This window comes from Populus alba, chromosome 13 (assembly GCF_005239225.2).
Source record: "Populus alba chromosome 13, ASM523922v2, whole genome shotgun sequence".
Taxonomy (NCBI): domain Eukaryota; kingdom Viridiplantae; phylum Streptophyta; class Magnoliopsida; order Malpighiales; family Salicaceae; genus Populus; species Populus alba.
Genome location: NC_133296.1, coordinates 1,369,517 through 1,392,175, shown reverse-complemented (window position 1 = coordinate 1,392,175; position 22,659 = coordinate 1,369,517). Strand labels below are relative to the sequence as shown.

General features: G+C 35.6%; 2 protein-coding genes across 4 annotated transcripts; both read right to left on the bottom strand.

Moving 5' to 3' along the window:
* Positions 1-568: 568 nt before the first annotated feature.
* LOC118060799 (DNA polymerase zeta catalytic subunit) lies at positions 569-12,773 on the bottom strand. Of its 3 annotated transcripts, none has more exons than XM_035074076.2 (24): positions 12,530-12,770; positions 12,347-12,429; positions 12,084-12,141; positions 11,948-11,997; positions 11,733-11,845; positions 11,596-11,638; positions 11,447-11,515; positions 11,041-11,196; positions 10,762-10,933; positions 10,586-10,677; positions 10,092-10,493; positions 7,915-9,505; positions 7,436-7,651; positions 7,297-7,347; positions 6,877-7,220; positions 6,533-6,675; positions 5,495-6,086; positions 5,263-5,409; positions 4,384-4,659; positions 3,783-3,890; positions 3,095-3,300; positions 2,309-2,612; positions 1,395-2,012; positions 569-1,099 (listed from the first exon to the last, which is right to left on the bottom strand). In XM_035074076.2, exons 1-24 carry the CDS (start codon positions 12,645-12,647, stop codon positions 926-928), a joined length of 6,126 nt encoding a protein of 2,041 aa, XP_034929967.2. In that variant the 5' UTR covers positions 12,648-12,770; the 3' UTR covers positions 569-925. The 3 variants fall into 3 exon arrangements, with proteins under 3 accessions (XP_034929967.2, XP_073260071.1, XP_073260072.1); XM_073403970.1 differs by having other exon boundaries at positions 5,263-5,337; XM_073403971.1 differs by lacking the exons at positions 569-1,099; positions 1,395-2,012 and having other exon boundaries at positions 2,309-2,447; positions 2,543-2,612; positions 12,530-12,773.
* Positions 12,774-13,956: 1,183 nt separating this feature from the next.
* On the bottom strand, positions 13,957-18,868 carry LOC118060797 (probable linoleate 9S-lipoxygenase 5). The gene is made up of 9 exons (XM_035074073.2): positions 18,484-18,868; positions 17,080-17,369; positions 16,769-17,003; positions 16,302-16,643; positions 16,116-16,201; positions 15,884-15,991; positions 15,467-15,771; positions 15,103-15,366; positions 13,957-14,938 (listed from the first exon to the last, which is right to left on the bottom strand). The coding sequence occupies exons 1-9, from the start codon at positions 18,683-18,685 to the stop codon at positions 14,185-14,187; spliced, it is 2,586 nt and encodes an 861-aa protein (XP_034929964.1). The 5' UTR covers positions 18,686-18,868; the 3' UTR covers positions 13,957-14,184.
* Positions 18,869-22,659: the final 3,791 nt, after the last annotated feature.

Genomic DNA, 22,659 nt, shown 5'->3' with positions numbered 1-22,659 from the left:
AAAAAAAAAAAATTATAATTCTCAAGAAAAATAAATAAAAACAAACACTACGATAAAAAATAGAAAAGCCGGTATTTCTTTTTTCTCAAATGAGAAATTGAATGTGCTTAAAAGGATTCAGGGGCAGGTCTTTTTTTAAAATAATAAATAATAATAATAATAATAAAAAACAATAATGCATCCTCAAAGCATGCTCTTGTTTTTTTTTTTTTTTTTTCATTGTAACAAGATACTCAATTTACAAGGAAACTTGTATTTTTTATTTTCAAAATCATTTATATTTGTTTAACACTCTTATATAATTTTTATTGATTTTCAAGTTGTTTTTATAGTTTGTATTTATTTTTAATCTAGATTATTTAGAAATGTATAAACTTTATCAATCTAATCTAACATATATTTAGTAATACCTAATGGTTGGATTATTAAAGATGTGTTTAAAATTATAGTAATAGTAACAATTTAAAATATTTTTAATTTAAAAATATATCGAAATAATTTATTTTTTTAAAAAAAAATTATTTTTTATATCAGTATATAAAAAAAATCTAAACACATAAAATATTCATTTTAAACAAAAAAAAATTATAATTTAAAATAACATGATTTACATTATATTTCCAAAAACATCCTAGATCAACCAGCACTAGTCATGAGGTTGAATCAATACCTTCCCTTAAAGTTTAACTACTTCTCTCTCCAATATTAATGCCTCCTTCCTCTCTCAAGTCATTATCATAATTTAGTAACAGAAAAAATGCTGAATTCTCTCTGAAACATGAGTAATGGACATGGTGGATTCAATTGAGGAATGTTTGGTCAAAAGAGATCGACTCCACCAGCTTTAACGTGTAGATGGAAGATATGGGAAACATAAAAGGGCCTTCCTCGTGTGTTCAAGCAATACATGTACGAGAAACAGGCATCAAAACCATTCAACCATACACTTAGGGTAGAAACCTTTATCTCCAGCAACAGCAGAGAGACCCTGTAGTTCTCTCTGAACTTTACGCCTCTCGTAGAACACTGAGCATGCGAGTGAGGTACACTTGATCCCGCTCTCCAAAAGCCAGTCCCCACCTCCACAATGTCGACATATCTGCAAGATAATCAACACTCTTTGAATCCAATGTGAACTCAGTTTAAATTGTTGCAACCCAATACTTCAATCCAAATAAGAACTGAAGTTATGAGAAGGCAAAAATAGAAAGATGAACAAGCAGAGAGGCTGACTGAATTAACTAGGTTACTTGAATTATGTGTCACATCATGGAAGTCGATAGACTTCAGTGATTATGATCTAATTGTAATGGACAGTGATACATCACAAGTGTGTTGACTCCTGTAATCCTAATATCAAATAGAATTCATGAGAGAATGACAGAAATTCTTACAGCAGCAAGGTGTTGCATCTCCTTCTCCAATTTGGAAGTCCTTCCAATCACAGCTGTTGCAGCAGCAATTTCCCTCTGTGAACACTTGTTGCATATATGTGCTGATGCTTGGACCAGCTCACCACACAGGACACAGTGTTTTGAAAGGTAATAATAGTCTATTCTGGTTCTTTGAGGATTTGGAGCATATGAAGGGCGCTTAGCAAAAGATTCCCGGGCTGCTCGGGGCATCTCTGAAAACCACTGGTTTAAGTCAGCACCAAGAAGTCCAAAAACTCGCTGCAAAGCTGGGATTATCTGCTTGGTGATGTAATATACATCATTTAATCTGAAAGGGGAATCAATGGCCAAGAGGTCCAATGGATCAACAACCATATCCACTAGTCGAGCGCCTGGCTCCCCGTGGATCACAACATAAGGCACTCGCTCTGCATAGCATGGCTCTGCCCGGGGATCAGCTCTCATTGCTTTTGTAGCTACAATTGCTGCTGGTGGGAGTGCTGAAGAAGCCCTTGTACTGTAGGTACCCAACCGAACTTCTTTTGCAAAAACAAAATCTTGAAGAGACACTCTTCCAGATAGAATCCGTGTCCATTGACGCTGCAAATATGTTTTAACCTGCAGAAGGACATGGAAAACTTTCCCTCAAAAAGCATAGATGGAAAATCCATAAAACTTCAAAAGAGAAACTCTAGCCAGAACAAACATTGAGGGAGTCCTCATTGATATATAGTTCCACAGCTGGCCATGTCATCTGGTAACTAAAGCCTTCATTTTTTCATCTTGAATGATGAACAAACCATTCACTATTATTTTCAATAAACCTATTTATGAAATCAATAGCTTGAAAGTAGATTTTCAGCATTTTCATCACATTGCTTAAAAAAGGGGCAAAAGAACATATCAATTTCCACCTCAGAGATGTCTTCATGTTCAAAAAAGAGTCTCAGCGACTGCTCCATTATCTTGGCAACGGCACCACAAGTATCTCTGCGAACTGTCTCGATACCTTTAGCATCAAACATAGGTTCAATCTGATCAGCACTCTCATAACTGTAACCAACATAACGTTTCTTAGTAAGAAGGAAGCATGGATGATAGACTTTCTCCAATTTGAGAGTAACTGGATCTGGGTTAATTGCAGTTACAGCTGATGCTATTTCACGTCCAATTTGAAAAGATTCTTTGACACTGCATCCCTTGAGGAGGACAAACATGCTGCATAAACCAAACCTCATACATGTAAGAGACACTGGAAGAAGAGAACTAAACCTCAAGCTTGCTAGGCATTGAGCAAAATTTATTCCTTGAGAAGACATTTTCGCAGCACTAGTCTGTAAACTCGCTGAGAAGAATGTGTGTGCATGTGTTTCTGAGTATATCAGCCAAACATGTCTTTCCAAGGATGCTGAAAAGAAGGCCAGCAAACAGCATATGACCTTCCAAACACCTCAACTTGTGATCGGATTTTGTGAGTAACATTCCAAATAAAATAAATTACTTTTAAATTGGTGGAATTGGCGGGAAAAAATCAACTTCGGTAGTCTTTCTAATCTAACACTTTATGACCATGTCTTTTTTTTATGTAAAATGTCATCCAAGCCAAACATCAAAAAGTTAACCTACCATTTTGAAAGAAGAACATAGTAAAACTTATTTGAGTTTGTATCACATGCTTTTAACTCCTAGATATCACATACCTATCAGTATCACCATATATCACTTTAGCCTTCCACTTTTCATTTGCATTTACCAAAGAAATAGCCTTTTCCAATGTGCTTCGGCCACACTGAACAATACTGTCAGCAAGCTCTGCACAAGGCATGCGACCACTAAATCCAGCAGCTGTATAGCCATAGGTTACATTTGCGATCAGCTTCAAAGCAAGCTGTCTTGCATTAAATATCTGAAAGAACCAAAAATTAGTGTATTAAAGATCATATCCAAGCATAATCACATAAAATCAATTACAGTACAACTGAAGAAACAACTCCATGTTTATTTATTCAAGAAGGATTGCGAACAAAATCATGCAGAAAGAAATTCCATGTAATTTAGTATAGATCCATTGGAAAAGGATTTATTCACCAAGAGCATTTTAATCTGACGGATAAAATAAGACAGATGTTGAAGGGAGAAAAAAGTTAAAAGTACATGTAGAGAAAGAGCACAAAATGATGCCTTTCACTTGTGTCTTTCAAAATGTTACACCTTACAGTTACCTTCAGTGTGATGTTATTTGCAAAAACTCCAGAATTCAGGGAATTTTAAACCATTTCAAACAAGAATTAGAAAAGCCATGCAAGTCAAGAAGAAGTTGTTCATTTCTAGCCTGTACCTAAGAGCAGATTGATCAACTGACTAGAAATTATTTCATTACAGTCATACCCTGTGAAGAACTTGTTGTGAGGGAGCCAACTTCTTCATTGCTTGTTTCAGCATTATTCGAGTTGACAATATTTCCTCTAATAAACGGGGCAGAACACCTTTTCGAATCTGTGAATGGCATGGATGAGAGACAAATTATTCTTTCATCTTTCTCTTCACTTATTTTGTTTATGGAAAAAAACGCACATCACTTACAAAAAGCATTTGAAAGAAAAAGGCAAGATTTATCTCAGAGCATCAAATGTAGAAAAAAAAGGGGATAAAACAAAATATAATCCCACTTGTATTCTATGTGAACGGTCAAACAAAATCTCCGGTCACTAAAACTCATAGAAGAGTCATATTTAAACTACACAGTGAAGCAGTCCAAATCTCTACTGATTAGATGTTAAATCTTTCTACATACAATACATGAAATAATAATTCCTCCAACTGTAGTTAAACTTAAGGCTGCAGCACAACCACATGACAACTTTCAGAGAACTTGTGCAACTATAAAAAAGCCCACAAGAACCAAAGCCAGTTAGGGATATGCAGAAATACTGAATATTCCCAGCAAGCAAAATTCAAGATTTACAGAAGAAATAATTCAATGAATTACCTCTGAAGGCACATACATAGTGCCATTTGGAGTAAACAGTATTTTATCTTTCAAATCTCGCAAAACACTTGGATCTGTTGAAAATGAACTAACCCCCAGTGTATTTGCCTTTGAAGGTGCAACATTTCCAAGACACGTACAAAAGCAAAGGTTGTATGCGATTATCATCGATGGATAAAGAGACTGAAAATCCAAGACAACAACTGGATCTGCATAAAAACCAGATTCTGGCTCCATCACCAGAGGTAAACACTCCATTGCAGGTTGAGAAGCCACCTATACATAACCAAAGTTACAGTAAACATTTAGGCAAGCATAGCCTCCAACAACGTAAACACTAGAATGGGCCAACAAGGAAGAAAAGAAGAAAACATTATTCGATGCTTTAAAATCCACAAAACAGAAAATCAAGATCCTCAACATATATGTGATCAGGAATCTCAAAGGTAGCTAGCAACATAGTTTGATCAGGTCCTCAGGTTCAGAGTAAACTGGATAAAAAACATTGTAATTACGCTTCAACCAGTAAGTTTGTGAACATATAAAGATATCATATTTTGCAACTTCCATTGATGTTTGACTACAAAAATTACATAGTGCAGAAGTGTGGAGTCACATCAATGGAAAGCAGCTAGAAGAATTTGCCAGAATCTAGCAGCAGAACAAACAGGCCAAGTTTTCAAACTTAAAACTTGAAGACAGGCAATAACTCGATAAGCCGGCATAATAATAAGAAAAACAACACAGAAAACGTTTTGGCAAACCTTCCACAGAATTCTACAAAATCAAAGTGCCAAAACTTCTGTAAATGCATAACAGCAAGTAGATAGAACCTTATTAGCAACATATGGTAGAAGATCTTGTCAATTCAGCAATAACCTGTTGATTCCCAGGAGAAATGGCAAGATAGTTTTGTGTATGTGCCAATCTCAGAAACATAGATTCAACACGATACTGTGAACCTCGAGAAAGAACAGAAAAGAAGTCAATGCCAAATACACGAGCAAGTTCTGATGTTCGATTTATCTGCAAAAGCACTCCCATCAAGTTCACAAAGATGGAAAATGATAGAACAATCACACATGCAAACAATGAGTCCTTATAAATGTACCATGTCGAGTTGATTCATTATCTCAAGGTTCAATTTTGCCCTATCTATCATATATTCAATGCATCTATATCTGGCTCGTCCAGGACCACTTGCAAACCATTTTGTCAACACTTTGTAAGGAATTGATGGTATTTTTCGCCTCAAAACAGCTTCACCAACAGCTTCAACAGTATACATGTTAAGCTTTACTTCACCACGCATCAGTCGCCATACATTGAGGACAACTCTACCACCGACATGGACACCACTGGCATGAGTTCGGCCCCATTCATCCTCAATTACTGTATCTTCTACAAGTGCAGAATCAGTAATTAATGACTCTTTAAGCATAGTATCTAGTATTACCTTTCCTGAATTTTCTCTTTCTCCAACATCTATGTTGGCTTCTGATGGTGTCCGAGAGATATTATTAAGTAAGCCTATACCTAGATGTGCAGCCCTCTCAGCCAAAAAACCAAGAGAACCACCTTGTACATCCCAACCCATTAAAATATCTGGATCAAATGAAACAATAATCGCCATAAAATGACTAAACAAGTGCTTCTCCTCAGAGAAAACAAGCACACTACACCCAGATGTTCCATCATAACTCCTGCAAATACAAGAAGACAAGTACAAAAAGGTGATAAATACTTTTGTGCAGAAGATTTGTGGAAAAATAGAAATTTAAGGATACAGAGTGTTGGTGATGTAGTTGAAGAAAAAGATCAGGCTCTAGAATTGCGGTAATTAACAATTGGTACCAACTTAAAACCTTGAACATACCATCAATTTGCAAAAAAGACAAATGAAGCAAAACAAATTAGAATAGTCTACGCTTTCTTTCTTTTTTCACCAATCAAAAGATTTCAATCTTCATTTTTCACAACTCCAAAACTCAAACAATACTAGAGCATGTGATGCGAACCACTGCTTTTCCACTAATCATGCACTTCAAAAAACCATCAAGAATATTAGAGATAGAAAATACGCAACTTAACAAATATGAGGAAAACAAAATGGGCAGAGAAAATTTAAGTATGAGATTGAAATTCATACCTTTGGCAAGATTTACTTTTACTATATAAAAGCACATGAACTTCAACAGCAGAGTCACCATCATTCTGAAACGCAAGAACAACAACATTGATGGCATCAAACCGAGGATTTGGTCGGAGATCTCCTCTAGATTCTGCTTGAACCTGTAAGGAATGTTTCACTCCAATCACAAGGTACATTTTTAGCCAAAACACTAGATTGCACGATACAGTTTTTCACCATATTGGGAAAGTTTCAAGCCCACTTGTATGCCCAAGGTCATATAGGTGGAAGGAAATTTGAACACTTATAGAAACAAGAAAAATACCAATGTGGTCAAACCATACGCGTGTTGTTATCAGTACCTCTATACTTAATGATGTCAGTTGTTGCCCGGCACCAACACTGGCAGAATCCCGAAACCCAATTTGACTAAGTGGAGTGAGCCTTGATGTCCTATCTGGGCCTGAAATTTGAGAGATATCCATGGGGCAATTGGTGCATGGATTGAGTTTCATGATATTTCCTTCACTCTGCAATTTTCTTTGAGCCTCATCACTAGAAAGGTGAGATTCTGCATTATCATTCATATTTGTTGCTTGTGGTGCTTGATCCAAGATAGGCATCAAATGAGCCACAGGAGTTGGTTCAGTTAAAACCTTATCGCAATGAATGGGTAACCAGCTTTGTGAACCAATCTCAGAAGATCCTGGAAAAAACAGTAGAGTCCTCGGTTAGAATTTTATTTTATTTTTTCTGGGCCCATGAAAAGCATTTAAATCTACCTTTCATAAGTAAAGGCTCTGCTGACACTGCATTGAGTTCTCTCAAAGCATCTGGAAATTCATAACTAAGAGTTTGAGAAGAAAACAATTCAAGTAATTAAAATTATCTGACATGTTCATTAGTAATTCTAGATCATACCTTTATCATCACACAGTAACCATCTATGGACACTATCTACAGAGGGGGGTGAAAACACATGTGTCAAAAGGTACAGGACCGAACCATCGTTAAGATAGTGAGTTGGGACACCAATGCTAGCTTCTTGTTGAGCATTGAAATCAATGTTTGAAGAGGACTTGATTTCCACTCCTTTCTTATCATGATAATCTCCATAAAAAAAAGGGAGATGTTCACCTAAAGTACTCCCATGAATAGAAAAAAGGTTGATCAGCAATAATTTCCAACAGGCACTAATAAGACAGCATGCAAAAAACAAGAAATGTCAAAACAACCAAAAGCACAAACTTAATAGAATGCTAAGCTTGCTTAAAATCCCCTTTCAGTACTAGCCATAACTAATAGATCACTTTTAAACTAGACTACATGTACAAATTTTTTGTATGTGAAAAAAAAGAGAGAGAAGCTAAATGTTCTCCCAAGGAAAGTGAAAATGCAACCTGATGTCCTGTCTTTGTTTTCCACATTTGCAGAAGAGGGAAGAAATGATGGAGCAGGTGAAGAGGAAACATTTTCAGATGCTCCATCTTTCCATTCTGCAGTGGGGGGCTTCTTGCAAAAGGTCATCCCAAGTTGGTCTACGGTTTCTCCTCCCATTTTGAAAGCCTCGGGTGCTGAGCTTCCAAGTATAGATAGACCAGAATCTCCTTCCTGGTTTGCAGCGCAGTTCTCACTCTGCAGACCAGTTTCAACTGACATTCCCATGCCAATGAGATGCGTAGTTGGTATGTCATATAAATTCTGCAAGGAACATCTGCCTTGATGAACATATTTGGGGTTATAACTATCTCTTGCAAACATATCATGATCAATAGGCAAAGCTGGTGAGCAGTTTGAACCAGCAGCTTCAGTTCTCTGTATTCTCTTATCAGCCAAAAGTATATGCTTAGACAAGTAATTATCAGGTAAGGAATCAAACTTGGAACTGACAGTAGAGGTAATGGGTTCTATAGAGGTTACACCTCCAAAATCAAACTCTTTGCCTTTGTTAATTTCACAGTCAACTATAGAAACCACAGCATCTTGCTTCGTGGGAGTGAAAGTGCATTGCAATTCTTCTCTCCTTGTGTCCGCTGAGAGAGTTTTTGTAACAACTTGCATTGAGCTAGCACTGCTGGATGCATGGGGTATGGCTTTAGGGACACATGTCTCCAAAAACTCTTTTTGTTGGTTGTTAACTGATGGCCTAAAGTCCAGAGGTCCATAAACTCTTTTATCATTCTCATCATTAGGTAGTATATGTAAATCCAATTGTTTTGGAAAGAGAATATTGGATTCATCCTGTTCTCCTCCCAAATGAACATTTTTAACCCGAACAGATCCATCACCATGTTGTGCAGTTCGGCGGGACCGTTTTCTTCTCATCATATCACGCACTGAACATCCAACCAAAACACTTGCTTCACAAGCATTTTTATCTGCATTTAGTAAGGCATCAGAGCATTTTGCCTCTTCATTTCCAGTAACAACTGTTCCAGCATAGTTTTTACTTTCATCAACATGAAGATCAACAACTTTGGACCTGGCAACTTGTGGGTCATCATTCGCCTTTTGGTTTATAGAAAAAGGTAATGAGCACCACAATGACCTATTCCTTTTCTGCTTATTACTGATGCAGCTGTCAGTAGTCGGTAATATCTGATCCTGTGAATACCCTTTACATTCACTTTTTGACTCCACCTTAAATGAACTTCCAGCGGATCCATAAGGAGATGCACGCAAAGTATCAGACTGGGGAAATTTTTTCTCTAATGAAGTTTGAGGACTATGATCAACAGAATGAGAAGCTTTCTCCTTAAAATCCTCAAAGTTAACTAAATCCTCAATTGAATCAAGAATATCCTGACACTCTTTTTGAGACTCAGTCTCATAATCTATATTAGCTTTCTCCAGAACTTTATCAATGGTCGCTGCAGGTAAAAGGGGACTCAGAATTGTGTCACAAATAAGTTCATCATCAGAGTTTATATCTTCAGCAGCCTGGGAAGTGGCAAGCCACCTTAAAAGGCCCAAGGCTTCTTCATCTGCAACCTGAAAAACATGTTTAGGGAATATATTAAGTCCCTCTAGCATATACAGCACAAAATGAGAAGACAGAAGAATGAGCTGGTTCGTCTCCATCATTAGTTATAATTCTTTGCTGTTCAGTAAGTTCTGAAATGATCATGTCCATTACTTAGGAAAACACAATATAAACACTATTTTCTGTGAGTTTAGCAGTCAAATTGCTCACTAGAAATTTTCATTGTTGAAATTGTTTTTCAGATTGTGGTAGCAGTTTAGCTTTCTATGACCATGAGTAATGCTACATGCTTGTCTAGTAACGATCTCCTTTAACAGTTATAAGACTTGAGCTTGCTAAAAAAAAATCATGATAATGATGACAACAAGAGATGATTATAAAGCAATGTCCGATATAGATACAACAAGTCAGCACTTACAAACATGGAATGAAACAACACCAAAGTGAAATCAAGAGGCATTCAATGTAACCCTAAGATCCCTCTACCATTCTATTTCAAAACACCCTTGCAAATCACACTGCAGTAAGTATAGGAAAGACGCCAGGTAACATTGAAGAAAAGAAAATTATAGTTGGGAAGAAGATAAGAACTACCTTTGGATCCACTGTTCCAATTATTTCAGATGATAGTTTCAAACATGAATCCTTCATTTCCATGGGTGTTGCATCTGTCTCTTCACATACAGAACCTTGTGCTGAAGATTGAATAGTGTCTTGTTCTGCAGAGCACTTTAAAAATTCTTCATTGGCATTATCAGAATTGACATTTTCATGTTCAGCCAAATTTTCTCCATCAGTTGTAAAAGTCACTGTCGGCAAAACATTTATTTTACTTTCACTCAAAGGTAAATCGCCTTCTGTCTTGATACACAATCCAGAAAGTTTTCTCTCAAATTCAAGAGCATGTAACAGAGTTTTCAAAACATCCCCTGGAAGTGGTTTTCCTGGATCAGGCAGAATGGTAACCTCATTAATGCCAGTCCTTTCATGCTCTTCCTGTATCACCAGTGGGAAAAGTTGAAAAAGGAATATCCAGACAACATAAAAGTTCACATATTGCATGTAAAACAGCAGCAAATGGAACAAACCTCCCAAATGGGTATAAGTGATTGCACCATTTTCACATCTGAACGTGCTTGTGAGAGGGATGTATACATTTTACTTTGCTGATTAAGAATATCTGCTAACATACAAATGGTCAGCGATTTTAGCAATGAATCATAATTTAAATAGTTTCAGTGGCACAACAATGGAGCAAACAAACCATCAATGGTGGCATCTCCCTCAAGGTTACAAACGCTTTGACGTTTACAACGTTGCATGTCTTGGTCTGATGAAACATCAAATTCACTGGAAAATTGCCACATCCAACTGCTAGGAATAGTAGATGAGATCCAAACTGGGGAAACCAAACACTGACCACCACTTGAATCTGCCTAATGAAAATGATTCACAACAACATAAAAAGTCTGAGAATGTGAATTACAGGGATATGTTCGCCAACATTTGAAGAGAATGTGCACAGAAAAGTCAAAAGAATGACCTGTAAATCAGCAGAAATGCAAGTTGATTCATCCATCTCTGGTCCATTTTGACATTTGTTACTAAACTTTCTTGGGGTAAAAGAATCCGGTACTGGATTACGGAACTTCATCTTCGATAAATGTAAATGACCCATTCCATACAAGTTATAGTCAACCTACAAGGAAGAGAAGCTTAGCAACTCACAAAGAACTCTTGCACGTTACCTGGAATTAAGTGACATGGCAATTTTTATTTTATTTTTAAAAAGGGATATTTTAAAGTACACAATGGACCTTTTGCAAGCACAAAACCAATTACAGATTAAGAAATTCTGTCAATGAAACCAATATGCGTGTACATACACTTGACTTGAATACACACCTAACAATCATATAGCATAAGAATTGAATGGATATGAAATTTACCAGAAACTGGAGAATGAAAGGAATATGAGACTCATGAGGCTGCAAGCTTTTATCAAAAACTGCACCTGACTGGAAAAGATCACAGATATGAATATCAGCAAAAAAATCCCACTACAACTTAACATCCACATCAGGTAGCAGAACTTTACCAGAAGAAGGTTAGCAGCACGAGAGACATCATGTGGATAATATCTAGAATTTATCAAGGAGCTCAGTACAGTAACTCCAAAGTACTATGGAAAGAAAGAACTACAACACAAATATGCACAACAAAACACTTGGATACAGGTAAATCTTGACAAACAACTCCTCATCTGAATGGTAACCATAAAACTTCTTTGCTCTCACAAGACTGCAGCCATGCACATGCTGTCTTTTCGAACCCACATTTCCTTTAAGCTGCGCACTCAAATCAAAAACCTTCACATGAATCACATCATTTAAAAGTATCATCCATGTACATAAAAAACAGCATCAACAGCAAGATTTATTCTAGCAAACCTTCAATGCTTTCTCAAGAGCAAGCGAAATAGCATGTGTGTAAGCATCTCCTGCATAAATTCAACATCTTCAAGAATCACTTACACATTTATTGTAAAGCACAAAGAAAAAAAAATATTCCTATCGTAAATCATACCTTCCCGATTTCCATTAATCGGAATATCCAAACACGGTACATATAAATATGGAAAAGCCTAAAAAAATTCAAAAAACTAATTTAGCTCGAAGTCATCAATAAAAAAAAATAAAAATAAAAACCAAGAAGACAAGTAACAAAAAAAATCAGTCCAAAAGTCTTAAAACATTTACACGATAGTCAAATTCAAAATCCTTAATTTTGCCCATTACAAAACTTAGTTACCAAATTAATTACAGGAAAAGTAAGTGATAAAATCTTACGCGATGAACATGCAAACAAGTCTTCTGACCAGCAGGTGTAGAGCCATAAACCCTAATTACTGGAACTTCATTCACTTTTCCGCCTTCAAGATTACATACAAATCAAAAAATTAGAGACCCTAGTCCCTAGGTCTCTGAAATTAACAGAACGACAAGTGGTTTTTGGTGTACATTCTGTGTTACCTTGAAAGCTACTGTAACAAATATCGACGCCAGGAATCGGAGGCGACATGTAGTGATCGATCGATACGATTCGAAGGCTGAAGATTTTTGAAGAATCCGTAGGCTGTGAATCTGCCATTGATCTTCACCTAATTTACCAAATTTACCATTACAAATTTGAGAGAAGAAATGCAGAGCTTCGAATTCTGCAGTGATTTTTTTGTCTTTTGTTTTAATTTGGCGCCAGGGTTTCCCTCTTGATAAATCATAAGAAATGATACAGTGCTTTTAAGTTATATGAATTATTATGACATAGCAAATAACATTGCGAGAAATGAGTATAAACATTACGAGATGTGCAGTTATTTCGTGACTCTACTTTCGGTGTCATAACTAATAAGGAATGTGTGGTAGACGTGAAGGTACTGAAGCAAGACCAAGCTTCTCGTGTACTATTTTGTTTTGGTTTGACATTTGAGGACCTTTAACTTTGGTCTATTTGCATTTGAGTGCTTGGTTATTTTTTTATTTTGTTTTGATACCATACTTTATAGCATTATCATGTTATTATGTCAATTTTCTTAGGGAAGACTTTGTGGAAGGTTTCTCAACTCTTTGGTGAACGAATTTTGACATCTTGATTTTCAATTAAACCAAACATTTTAATTCTTAATTAGCTATTTCTTATGTTGAGCACAACCATATAATTAGGCAGAATTAGGTTTCTTCAAGCTTTAAAAGAGAAAATTTTGTTTTAATATATTTTTGAAATTTAATAATTCATAAAAATGTTTCTTAAAATAATTTACAAATTATTTAAAAATGTTTAAATAGATGTTTTTAGTTAGCTAACCTCTTGGGAGGATCTTTGTCTACACAATATTGCTTTTCAAACTATACTTAACTTGAAAAGACATTATTTTTTTATGTTTTTTTTTTTTAAAATCAAATGTCGTTTGAACCATATAGACAAACGTTACTCTATTTAAGAATATAATTTTAATTGTATTTCCTTAAATTTTAATTATTTTTTTATGTTTTAAGATCTTTTTAATGGGTTGATCTCAAAAATAATTTTTAAAAAATAAAAAAAATATCATTTTAATATATTTCTTAACAAAACCACTTTAAACCATAACCTCTAATACAATTTCAAACTTCAAATAGCTTTTGTGCATCATTCAACAAGTTAATGAAGGGGGAATCACTTCTTTATAACAATAACTAACAAGAGCAAGTTTTCACCAAGAAAATATCCATCTCTACTTGTAGTTTCACTCTTACGAAGAAGAAATGTGCCATCATTTTGAGCTCCTGAAGCAAGAAATGGCGTTTTCCTGTAACCTCTATCTGGTCTAGTTGAATTTGGTTTTGGTGATACAAGCCATTGGAAGCACAGACACTTCACAGTATGGAAATTAGCCGACTATGTACAGTGTTTAAGGTAGTTGAATGTCAATCAGAGGGCTAAAAAGAACCTCTGTTCTTCATTATTTATCAAGTTTATTACACCAGGACATGTGCCTGCATAACAACAAATGATATCGAGCTAGAATACATGGTGTTGTGGAGAACTTCTGTTCTTCATTATTTATCAAGTTTATTACAGCAGGACATATGTGCCTGCACAGCAACAAATGATATCGAGCTAGAATACATGGTGTTGTGGAGAAGCTTTAGATTGAAACACTGTTTGGAATTCCCCTTCCAGTGAGCCCAGCTTCACTGGTAGGAACCAACAGAGTGTATGGCACCTTGACTGGCCCAACACGATTCTTGTATCTCGCGTCTCTGTTCATATTTAATATCCCTTTCTCAATAACAACCAGTTTCTTTCCGAATTTCTTAAACGCCTCTGTTGGTTCTTCGTCTGCTGTCCATTCAAGAATGTCTCGCTTCCCAAGATACACCTCGTCTGAGGAATGCCTTGATAGAATTTCTATGAGGGAAATGCCAAGAAGTGTTTGCAACTGGGCAGTGATTGTTTCCAAGAAAAACTTTTCAGGGTTCGACTTGAGTTCCTCGTACTCGGGAGAGTGTTTCTGTGGCATGAATCTGCGGCTTGTGCTTGGACGATTCAGAAGGTAGCCTCCGTAAGGGTATTGCCCAAAGTTGACAGCTGCATGGAGAGCAGATGCCACCCATATGATTATGGTACATGATTCTATTAGCTCTTCACGGGTCTGCATCTTTGGCCACCAGGGTGCATCTTTCCGGTCACCATGCCCTACCTCTCTCACTTCCTTCCACCAGGATTGGATTTCAGTGTCGTTTTGAACCATTTCATCAGTCTTGTAGTAGAAAGAGCAGTAGTCTCTGACCCATTCTTTGATCGCCGACCATATCTCAAGTCCGTCGACGGCATATGGGTAATCTTTTATCAGGAGACGAACACCATGCGGAGAATTTGGATCATCAACTGCCACTCCTCTGAATAAAATAAAGCGTTGTTAGAGCATTCATCAAAGTTAAATTCCCAAGCATTATGGAATTTACTCGAGCTATTGTTCCTGGAGTCTTTTATCAGCATACATTTCTGTATGTTTTTATTATCACAACTATGAATTAGCCTTTACAAATAGACTAGGATTTACCTCTTCTTCAAATCCTCAGGAAGTGCTTGCTCAGTGAAATCCCAGCTTCTGTAAAGTGATGATGACATTTCCAAGGCATACTTCGAAGGATAAACTGTCAATTCCAGAAATCCGCCAGCATTGATGAGGATCTGCCTTGCGAGTGCATTTATGTTCATTGTGTCCCGGAAGTGAGGTTCCAGAAGTTTGTGTATCGGATGAAGCACACTGAGGTGCCTATTTGTTGCAATCACAAATGGCTCAATTACTGCATGAGTATGCAACCTGTTACAAAAACAAGAAAATTTAGAAACAGAAATTAATTCAATCAACTGCATCAATATTTTTTTCTTGTAGTGGTTGATTTTTCTTAGCCGGAGTATACCAGTGGCTGATAAGCTGATGATAGCCGGAGTCGTTTACACCCACATAAGCTTTAGCCAGCTGCCAAATGGAACTTTCAACACCAGTTTCAGCTGGGGTGTAGACTTCGCTGTTGGATCCATATTTATCTCCCTCTTCATGAGGCAAGCTTAACTCAATTGCAATTGGCTTCAAAGTTCCATCATCTTTCAAGAAAAGCAGGGTTCTTGTGGCGTAAGTCTTTGTGGGAGTAGTGTTTATCCTCCTCAGATATGGCATCAATGCATCATGATGATCTAATATGAACATCCTGTTGTTCCTGATTGCCTATGCAACAAACACTCTTTTAGCTAAAATTGTCTTTTTCTAGGCGATTAAACTCAGCAGTTCCGATTTGTAAACTCGACTGTCAAAGAAACTAATAGAGATAGATCATTACCTCATCGATGGTCAGTCCATCCAGACTGTTCTGTATGTGCTCCTCAGTTATCTTACTATTTTGGTCACCATATAGCTCTCTATTTAGCTTGCTTTTCGGGGGGAATTCCTGCGTTCCAATGAATTATTATTCGAAACAAAGAATGAGAAGATCTGTGATCCATAAACTCCCAAATGGTTCTTTGTCTTGATAAATTTTCCAAACAGAAAGATTTGTTAGAGCTTCCGTGTACCTCAAGACGACGAATGAGAACAGGGTTTACTCCAGCCAACATTTCTCTGCCAAATTCTTCATCAGTCCTCCAAGCAGAATGATTATCTGTGTAACATATCACAATTAAGTTGTCAGAAAAAGAGATAGGTGAATGTATGCCTATAAAATAGCCCAAACATAAAGAGTTAAATGTTTAAGTTCAAACCTTGAATCACTTGAGGCATTGGAAATTCCAGAAAACGTTCCCCGTCAGTTCGGAAAATTTCCTTAAGAAACTCCAAGGGAAAGATTTTCCTGATGTTATCTAATAGAGGAACATGAGGCAGCTCAATTCCTCCCTCATAGAGTTTCAATACATCATCAAAAGAGTCAAACTCATTAGGGGTGGCGTCAACAAATGCATCCGCTCCATTTTTAACAACTTGAGCTACGGTTTTCAGTGCATAAGCAAGGAAGTCTGCCATCTTCAGATGACCAAATCGTTCATCTCTCGGAACATATATGCTTAAGCTCTTCAGAAGTGGCAGCCTGCTCTCAGTGTTGGGATCTGCTTGAGATAACAAGATCATCGAACAACTTTAGAAATGACAAGAAGGATAAAAACACAATTAAACAGTAAAAAAATCTGATTTCCATCGATGACATTATTGAGATTCTCAACCGGATGATGACCTTCTTTTTTGCGGCCTGTTCTTCCCCTACGAGGATAAGGGTGCTCCGAAGAGCCACCAAGAACAGGACGGTAATACTCTGAACTCTTTTTAGAAGATCCCAAATCATTGTAAAAATCATAGTCATAGACGCGATCCCATTCCTTAAGCTCTCCTTCTCCATTTCCTCTCAAATGAAACAGTTCTTCTTCCCTGTACTTACGAAGCGGTGCTGGTGTCTCGTGTGGCAGATATGTCTATCAAATGTATCAAAAACGTTAGCTCAGGATAACATGTACAACTACCTTCAGCCTTTTATGGTTACTTATGTACCTTGTTAGTGAAGAAAATACGACGTTTACTGTAATGTTCTGCAGGATAAATCCACGATTTGCAAACAAAATGGACTTGACCTAGGCCAGGAACACCTTCAAGGGTGACAGTCTTAAGGTAGAATTCACTCTGATGATTATTTTCCACTAGCAACGCCCCTGGAATTCCAATCTCCTCATCCCAATTAAAGGTAACTTTGAATGCCGTCTCGCCTGCTGTTACGGAAGTGACTGTAGTGATCCATTTTTCCAAATATGCAGGTTTTCCTAGCTTCCCTTTCAAATCATTCGCTACAAAGGGGCATCAAAATCCACATCAGTCAGCTAACAGTGCAATCTTAGGAAATTGCAGGTCTAAAGTAATAATGATGGGCTACAATTATGACCACTCAACATTTTCAAGTTGAAGTTCTTTATAGATAACCGAGGCTGGATTTTAAGGTCAATAGTGACCATGCAAATCAAGATATTCCACTGCGATGTTTCACTTTCAGGGTAGGTTGTGGCTTGTGGCTTGTGGCTTGTGGCTTGTGGCTTGGCTTGTGGCTTGTGGCTTGTGGCTTGTTGAAAGCCAAGGTCATCTTTAATTAATTGTATATGCCTGTCATAATCACTAACACATAGTGCATCCAGCTGAATCAGACAAATGGAAGGTAGCTGCTGCAAAATGTTTATGCATTGAAAATAATTTTTAAGTTATAATATCAAGCCCCAGGTTAGGTACAGATAAGTTTACCCATTTAAACTCAAATTTTGATTTAAAAAAAAAAAAAAAAACCTTAAAAATCATTCTGTTCAAACCGCAGAGTCAGATGGGGTTGTGGAGCCAGAAGACTTATCAACAACTAGGCCACCAAGAACCCCAGGAGACCACCCAATACCAATCAGTAGGAGAATATCCACAAAGGCTTTCATCAGATACGAGGAACCAAGTTCAAGTCCATGATCTGTTTGGTTTTTAAGGAGCTAATTGATTTATGACAAGTAATTTAATTAATCTATACTAAATCACCAGTCCATCACTTCCTTTTTTGTGCTTGAAGGAGCAGAACTTGTATAAACACCAGACTACAGGCAGCTCACAAATTAGTGTGTTTCGCATTTTAGTAATTTTTATGGCGAAATGAGTCATGATTTTCAGCCTACATGATAGATACTGCTAGGATAAATTTTTGTTGGTTTCTTTCTGGTATATGGCTTATACTCTCTCCTCTGGCTTTTTTTTTAATCTTTTCCTTGTTCCATAATTCTAGGTGTTTTTAATAAACCTCCTCTACAGTGATCCAGGAAAAAAGAACATATCCCACCATAAAAGAACAAATAAAAATGGCCTTTTAGGGCTGAAAAGGCATCAAGTAATGAGAAAGCAACAAAATGATAGAAGAAGAACAGATTGTGCGTGTACCTGAAGGGTCACTGTTAACAGCACTGACGAGTTGCAGAGAGACTCTTTGGCCTAAAAACTCACGAAAACGATCATGAATCGAAGCATTTAAATCAGTTAAGTCCAGAATATTCTTCTTCATCAACACAACAGTGCCTCTTATCTTCTTCTTACAGTCCCCTGTACAACAACCAGTGATGGCATCGATAATGTTCTGAAACATTTCTTTTCCTCTCTTCTGTTGCTCAGTTCTTGGTGCTGAACAAAGAGTTCAATCTACAGGTGGCTTTAGAAAACAATGTAATGCGCGTCAAGGGAACGGTTGTGTGGTAGTATTTATAGAGAGGGACTGCAGATATGGCCAAGACCAAGCACCTTCATTTGTTCACATTGCAACTTGCTCTAGTTATTGCATTCTCTCAGGAAAGGAAGACTTTTTTTGCTCGAGTCTTCGTTTCATATTCAACCATCCTGTCTCTGGTCATTTAATACGTTCATGAATTACTGGCCTACTCCTTACAAGGACAGGTACAATAGAAGCCCGCATGAACCTCATTGTTTTTGTTTTTTTTAAGATTTTGACTGTGTTAATTTACATTATATCTGATTCAACTTGATCTGATGAGGAAATATACAAATATATGACACTGAGACCTCGAATGGAATAAAAAAATAATCCAATAAAAGAAAGGCAATTGGGCATCTGTATAGATGAATACTTCTCTGGATCCGTAATACCCGAAATAAAAATAAAATGGATTTGAAAAAATCTGTGGTGCTCTTGTGTATATCATTACAGGTATTAATGATTCATGAGTATATTAGACAATTCACATGATTTGATAAAATACATATATATATATATATATATATATATATATATATATATATATATATATAAATGGTAGAGAAAGAGAGAGTAAGAAGAAACCAAAAATTACTGAAGGGAGAGACACAGAACTGAAAGAAGAACAGAGAAAGAAGGAAAAAGGAAGAGGAAGAAGAAAAGGAAAGATGTGAAAGTTGGAGATAAGGGTTTCTAAGGTAAGATCTTGAAATTTTTATGATTGATTTTCCTGGATGATTTAAGATGTTTAATTAATATTTTATGATGTTAGTTTGATTTAAATAGATTGATATGGGGATTGGAGCTATGAATTTTTTAGGAATATATTGAATTTTAAAAGATATATAGTTTTGAAAAACTAACAGTGGGATTCTGAGATCCCAGTCAACTGGTCGATCAATGTAGTTAGTTGGCACTTGGAAAGTGATCATTTTCTGAGAATATATTGAATTTTTAAAGTCGAGTTGTAACGTGATCACAAAGCTACCATTTGTTTTATCATAACTTGAAGAGATGTGCAGGGAGGAAAGTACAAGAGAAGACAGAAGTCCAGTTTTCTAATATATTTATATTATATTCATCACAGAATAAGTACAAAATAACAGCAAGAAGTACGGAGGAGCACACAAGCAACTAGTAATCACAACTATTTCTTTTGTTTGGGATCTTTGTTTTGATTTTTTTATATATAATTTTATTTTTCATGAGTTTTTTTTAATTAAATATGAACCCCTTTTTTTATTATTATTGTTATCTTCTTTTTTTTAAGATTTTTAGATTGATATTTTTTTTACAATTTTATCATCTAAAATTAAATTGGTTCATAATTAAGATTTTAGTTCAACTCAGGTCTAGAATTTCACGCATTACGAGTTTTAGAGATTAAATTAAGTTTAAGATTATCATCCGAGTTTGCTTGGTTCCCCCTCTTTTTAAGTTGATGTTTTCTTCTTCTTTTTCTTTTTAATTTTTTTTTATTTTTGCTTTGTTATCTTGTATGGTTTGTCTTTTATTGGGTCGGTCCCATATTTATAACCGAGTTACCAATTTAAAAGGTTAATGAGAGTTTTTTTTTGTCATTTTTAAATTGATTTCTTTTAATTTCATACTTCAACATTTAATTTTAATTTATTAAAAAATATTTTTTGTGCTTTTTTTTGTCTTTCCTTTCTATTGGATTATGTCAATTATATGTCCATGTTAGCGAGATTAATAGATTAATCTAGGTTGATTCGAAAACAAATTTCATTGTTTTTTTTTTATCTTTCAACGTTAGATTTTACAATAATTAAACTTCATAATTTTATTTAATTTATTTTCTATCGCAATTACCATGGCATCATGATGGAGTCAAAGTTTTTACATTTCAACTTGGGTGGACTTAGATTGAGTTTTTTCAACCTTTTCTAAATTTTCATTCTTTAACATTTTATTTGCTAAAGATTGAGCTTAAGATTTTTTCTTTTCTTTTCATTTTATTTTATATAGAACTATTATGATCTTATTTGATTTATTAGGAATTGATCTTCAAATATTTTTTTTGATGCTCTTCTTTCTATGAGATTATTATAATTTTATGTTCATGGTTGCAGAGTTTGCAAATTAACCCAATTTAACTGAGTTTTTTTTTTCATTTTATCTTTTTTCTTTGTTATTTTTTTTATTAGTTTATTTATTATTGTTATATTTTTTATTTGTAATATTTAAATTACTAATTTATCAATTTATCATTGTGTTATTTTTTTTATCAGTTTACTAAAAAAATTTATCTGTGTTATTTTTTTTTCAATGTTGGATTTTTTTATGTCAAATAAAAAAATTAATTGGCACACGAGCAAAGCACAAACCACGAATCTTTATCTTATCTATTACTCATTTCGTAAAATAATTATCCAAAAAAAATCATATATCTGGTTCAATTGGTTAAATTATCATCCCTGCCAACAACTCAAGAGAAGAGGATGAGAAACTGCATTATCTAGCTAAGCTACTTGGCGCAGCTTTTCTTGAGGATGGTAGCTATTTATGAACCAGACGATGCCATGCAAGTTGCCTACCGGTGAGATTGATTTGAATCTGGAACCTAATCCTGCATGTCCGGATTCTGTTGATAGATATGGACGAGGAAGAGAAGGAAATGCTCTCTGAAGCACGATCTCAGTTAGCTGAAAAAAAAAACTCTAGGGATCAAGAACAGCTTGAAGAAGCAGCTATGAAGCTTGCTTCTCTTGCAGAAAATGATGGAACTGGATGCTTCTGGTTTTAATACAAGGGCAAAGGAAGAGGAAAAGAGACATGATCGATTATAATGACTATGAAATCCCCTTCATATTTATCCAACTGATAATATAGATTAGATGCTTAGAGACTCATCAGTTCTCTGGTTTTGAATTCTGTGTCAAACAGCAAGCTGAGCATGCTTCATGAAGTCAAGAGACTTGGACATCATCAAATTTGAAGAAATTAACAAAACCGAATTGAGAAAGGCCTGGAAAGCTAGAAGCCTCATCTAACTAAACAGAAAACAGACTCTTCTAGGGCTTACTTTCTTCAACAGCAGAAATTGAAGGGAAACAAAAACATAGAGTAATTGTAGGAGTACGTTGTAATAGGAGAGGCTCAATCAGAAAACAAACTCTTTTCTCTGTTACTGGAATGTTTTGCCCGTAACACAAGCTGGTGCATCTTTTACGGCTTCGATTTAAAAATTTCAGAGCAACTTTTTATATACAGTAACTTTTCGTGAAGTATTTGAATAAAAGTTTTGGACTGATAGGGTATCCAATATTATTTACCAAGCATACTAGACTCATTGCTTCTACAGTGACCTGGAATGGTGCAAGGTAAATTTTAAAAATTAGCTTGGAGACTAATCTCCAGCAATACTATTTTGAAAATTTGGTTGTTGAGGAACAAAATTGTTTTTGAGAAGAGAACTATAAGCTTATTTAATTGTTTCTCTATCATCTTTCATCATGTTGCTATTTGGTTATATATTCTGGATTCATTCTTAAGATCTATTAATGGCATCAAATTATGATGAAATAAGAAATTTTAGATAGTCTCTTTGTTTTTTGTTGTTTTACATCAGTTTTTTTTAGTTTTTTTTTTTATCATATTCTTATATTTTATTTTGACTATTAGTTTTATGGTTTTTTTAATATATTCTCGATGATTATAAAAAAAAAAAAAAAAATCAGTAATGTCTCTCCCTTCTCATTTTTTTAAGGTTAGCCTGGCAGGAATCTCTTCTGCGTTGCAGAGTCTAACGGGTTTAAGTTATGAAAAACTTTAGAACAGCAACAAGAACTATGTCTTGGTGATTAAAAATGCTTAAACTCATTCGTTAC

Coding starts and splice junctions, on each gene's coding strand:
- LOC118060799 (XM_035074076.2), bottom strand. CDS start 12,647: ATGGCAGATTCACAGCCTACGGATTCTTCAAAAATCTTCAGCCTTCGA. Junction 7,221..7,296: donor AGAGCCTTTACTTATGAAAG/GTAGATTTAAAT, acceptor TGTTTTTTCCAG/GATCTTCTGAGATTGGTTCA. Junction 6,676..6,876: donor TGACATCATTAAGTATAGAG/GTACTGATAACA, acceptor CATTCCTTACAG/GTTCAAGCAGAATCTAGAGG.
- LOC118060797 (XM_035074073.2), bottom strand. CDS start 18,685: ATGTTTCAGAACATTATCGATGCCATCACTGGTTGTTGTACAGGGGAC. Junction 17,370..18,483: donor TGTTAACAGTGACCCTTCAG/GTACACGCACAA, acceptor GCCCCTTTGTAG/CGAATGATTTGAAAGGGAAG. Junction 17,004..17,079: donor GTATTTTCTTCACTAACAAG/GTACATAAGTAA, acceptor TACATTTGATAG/ACATATCTGCCACACGAGAC.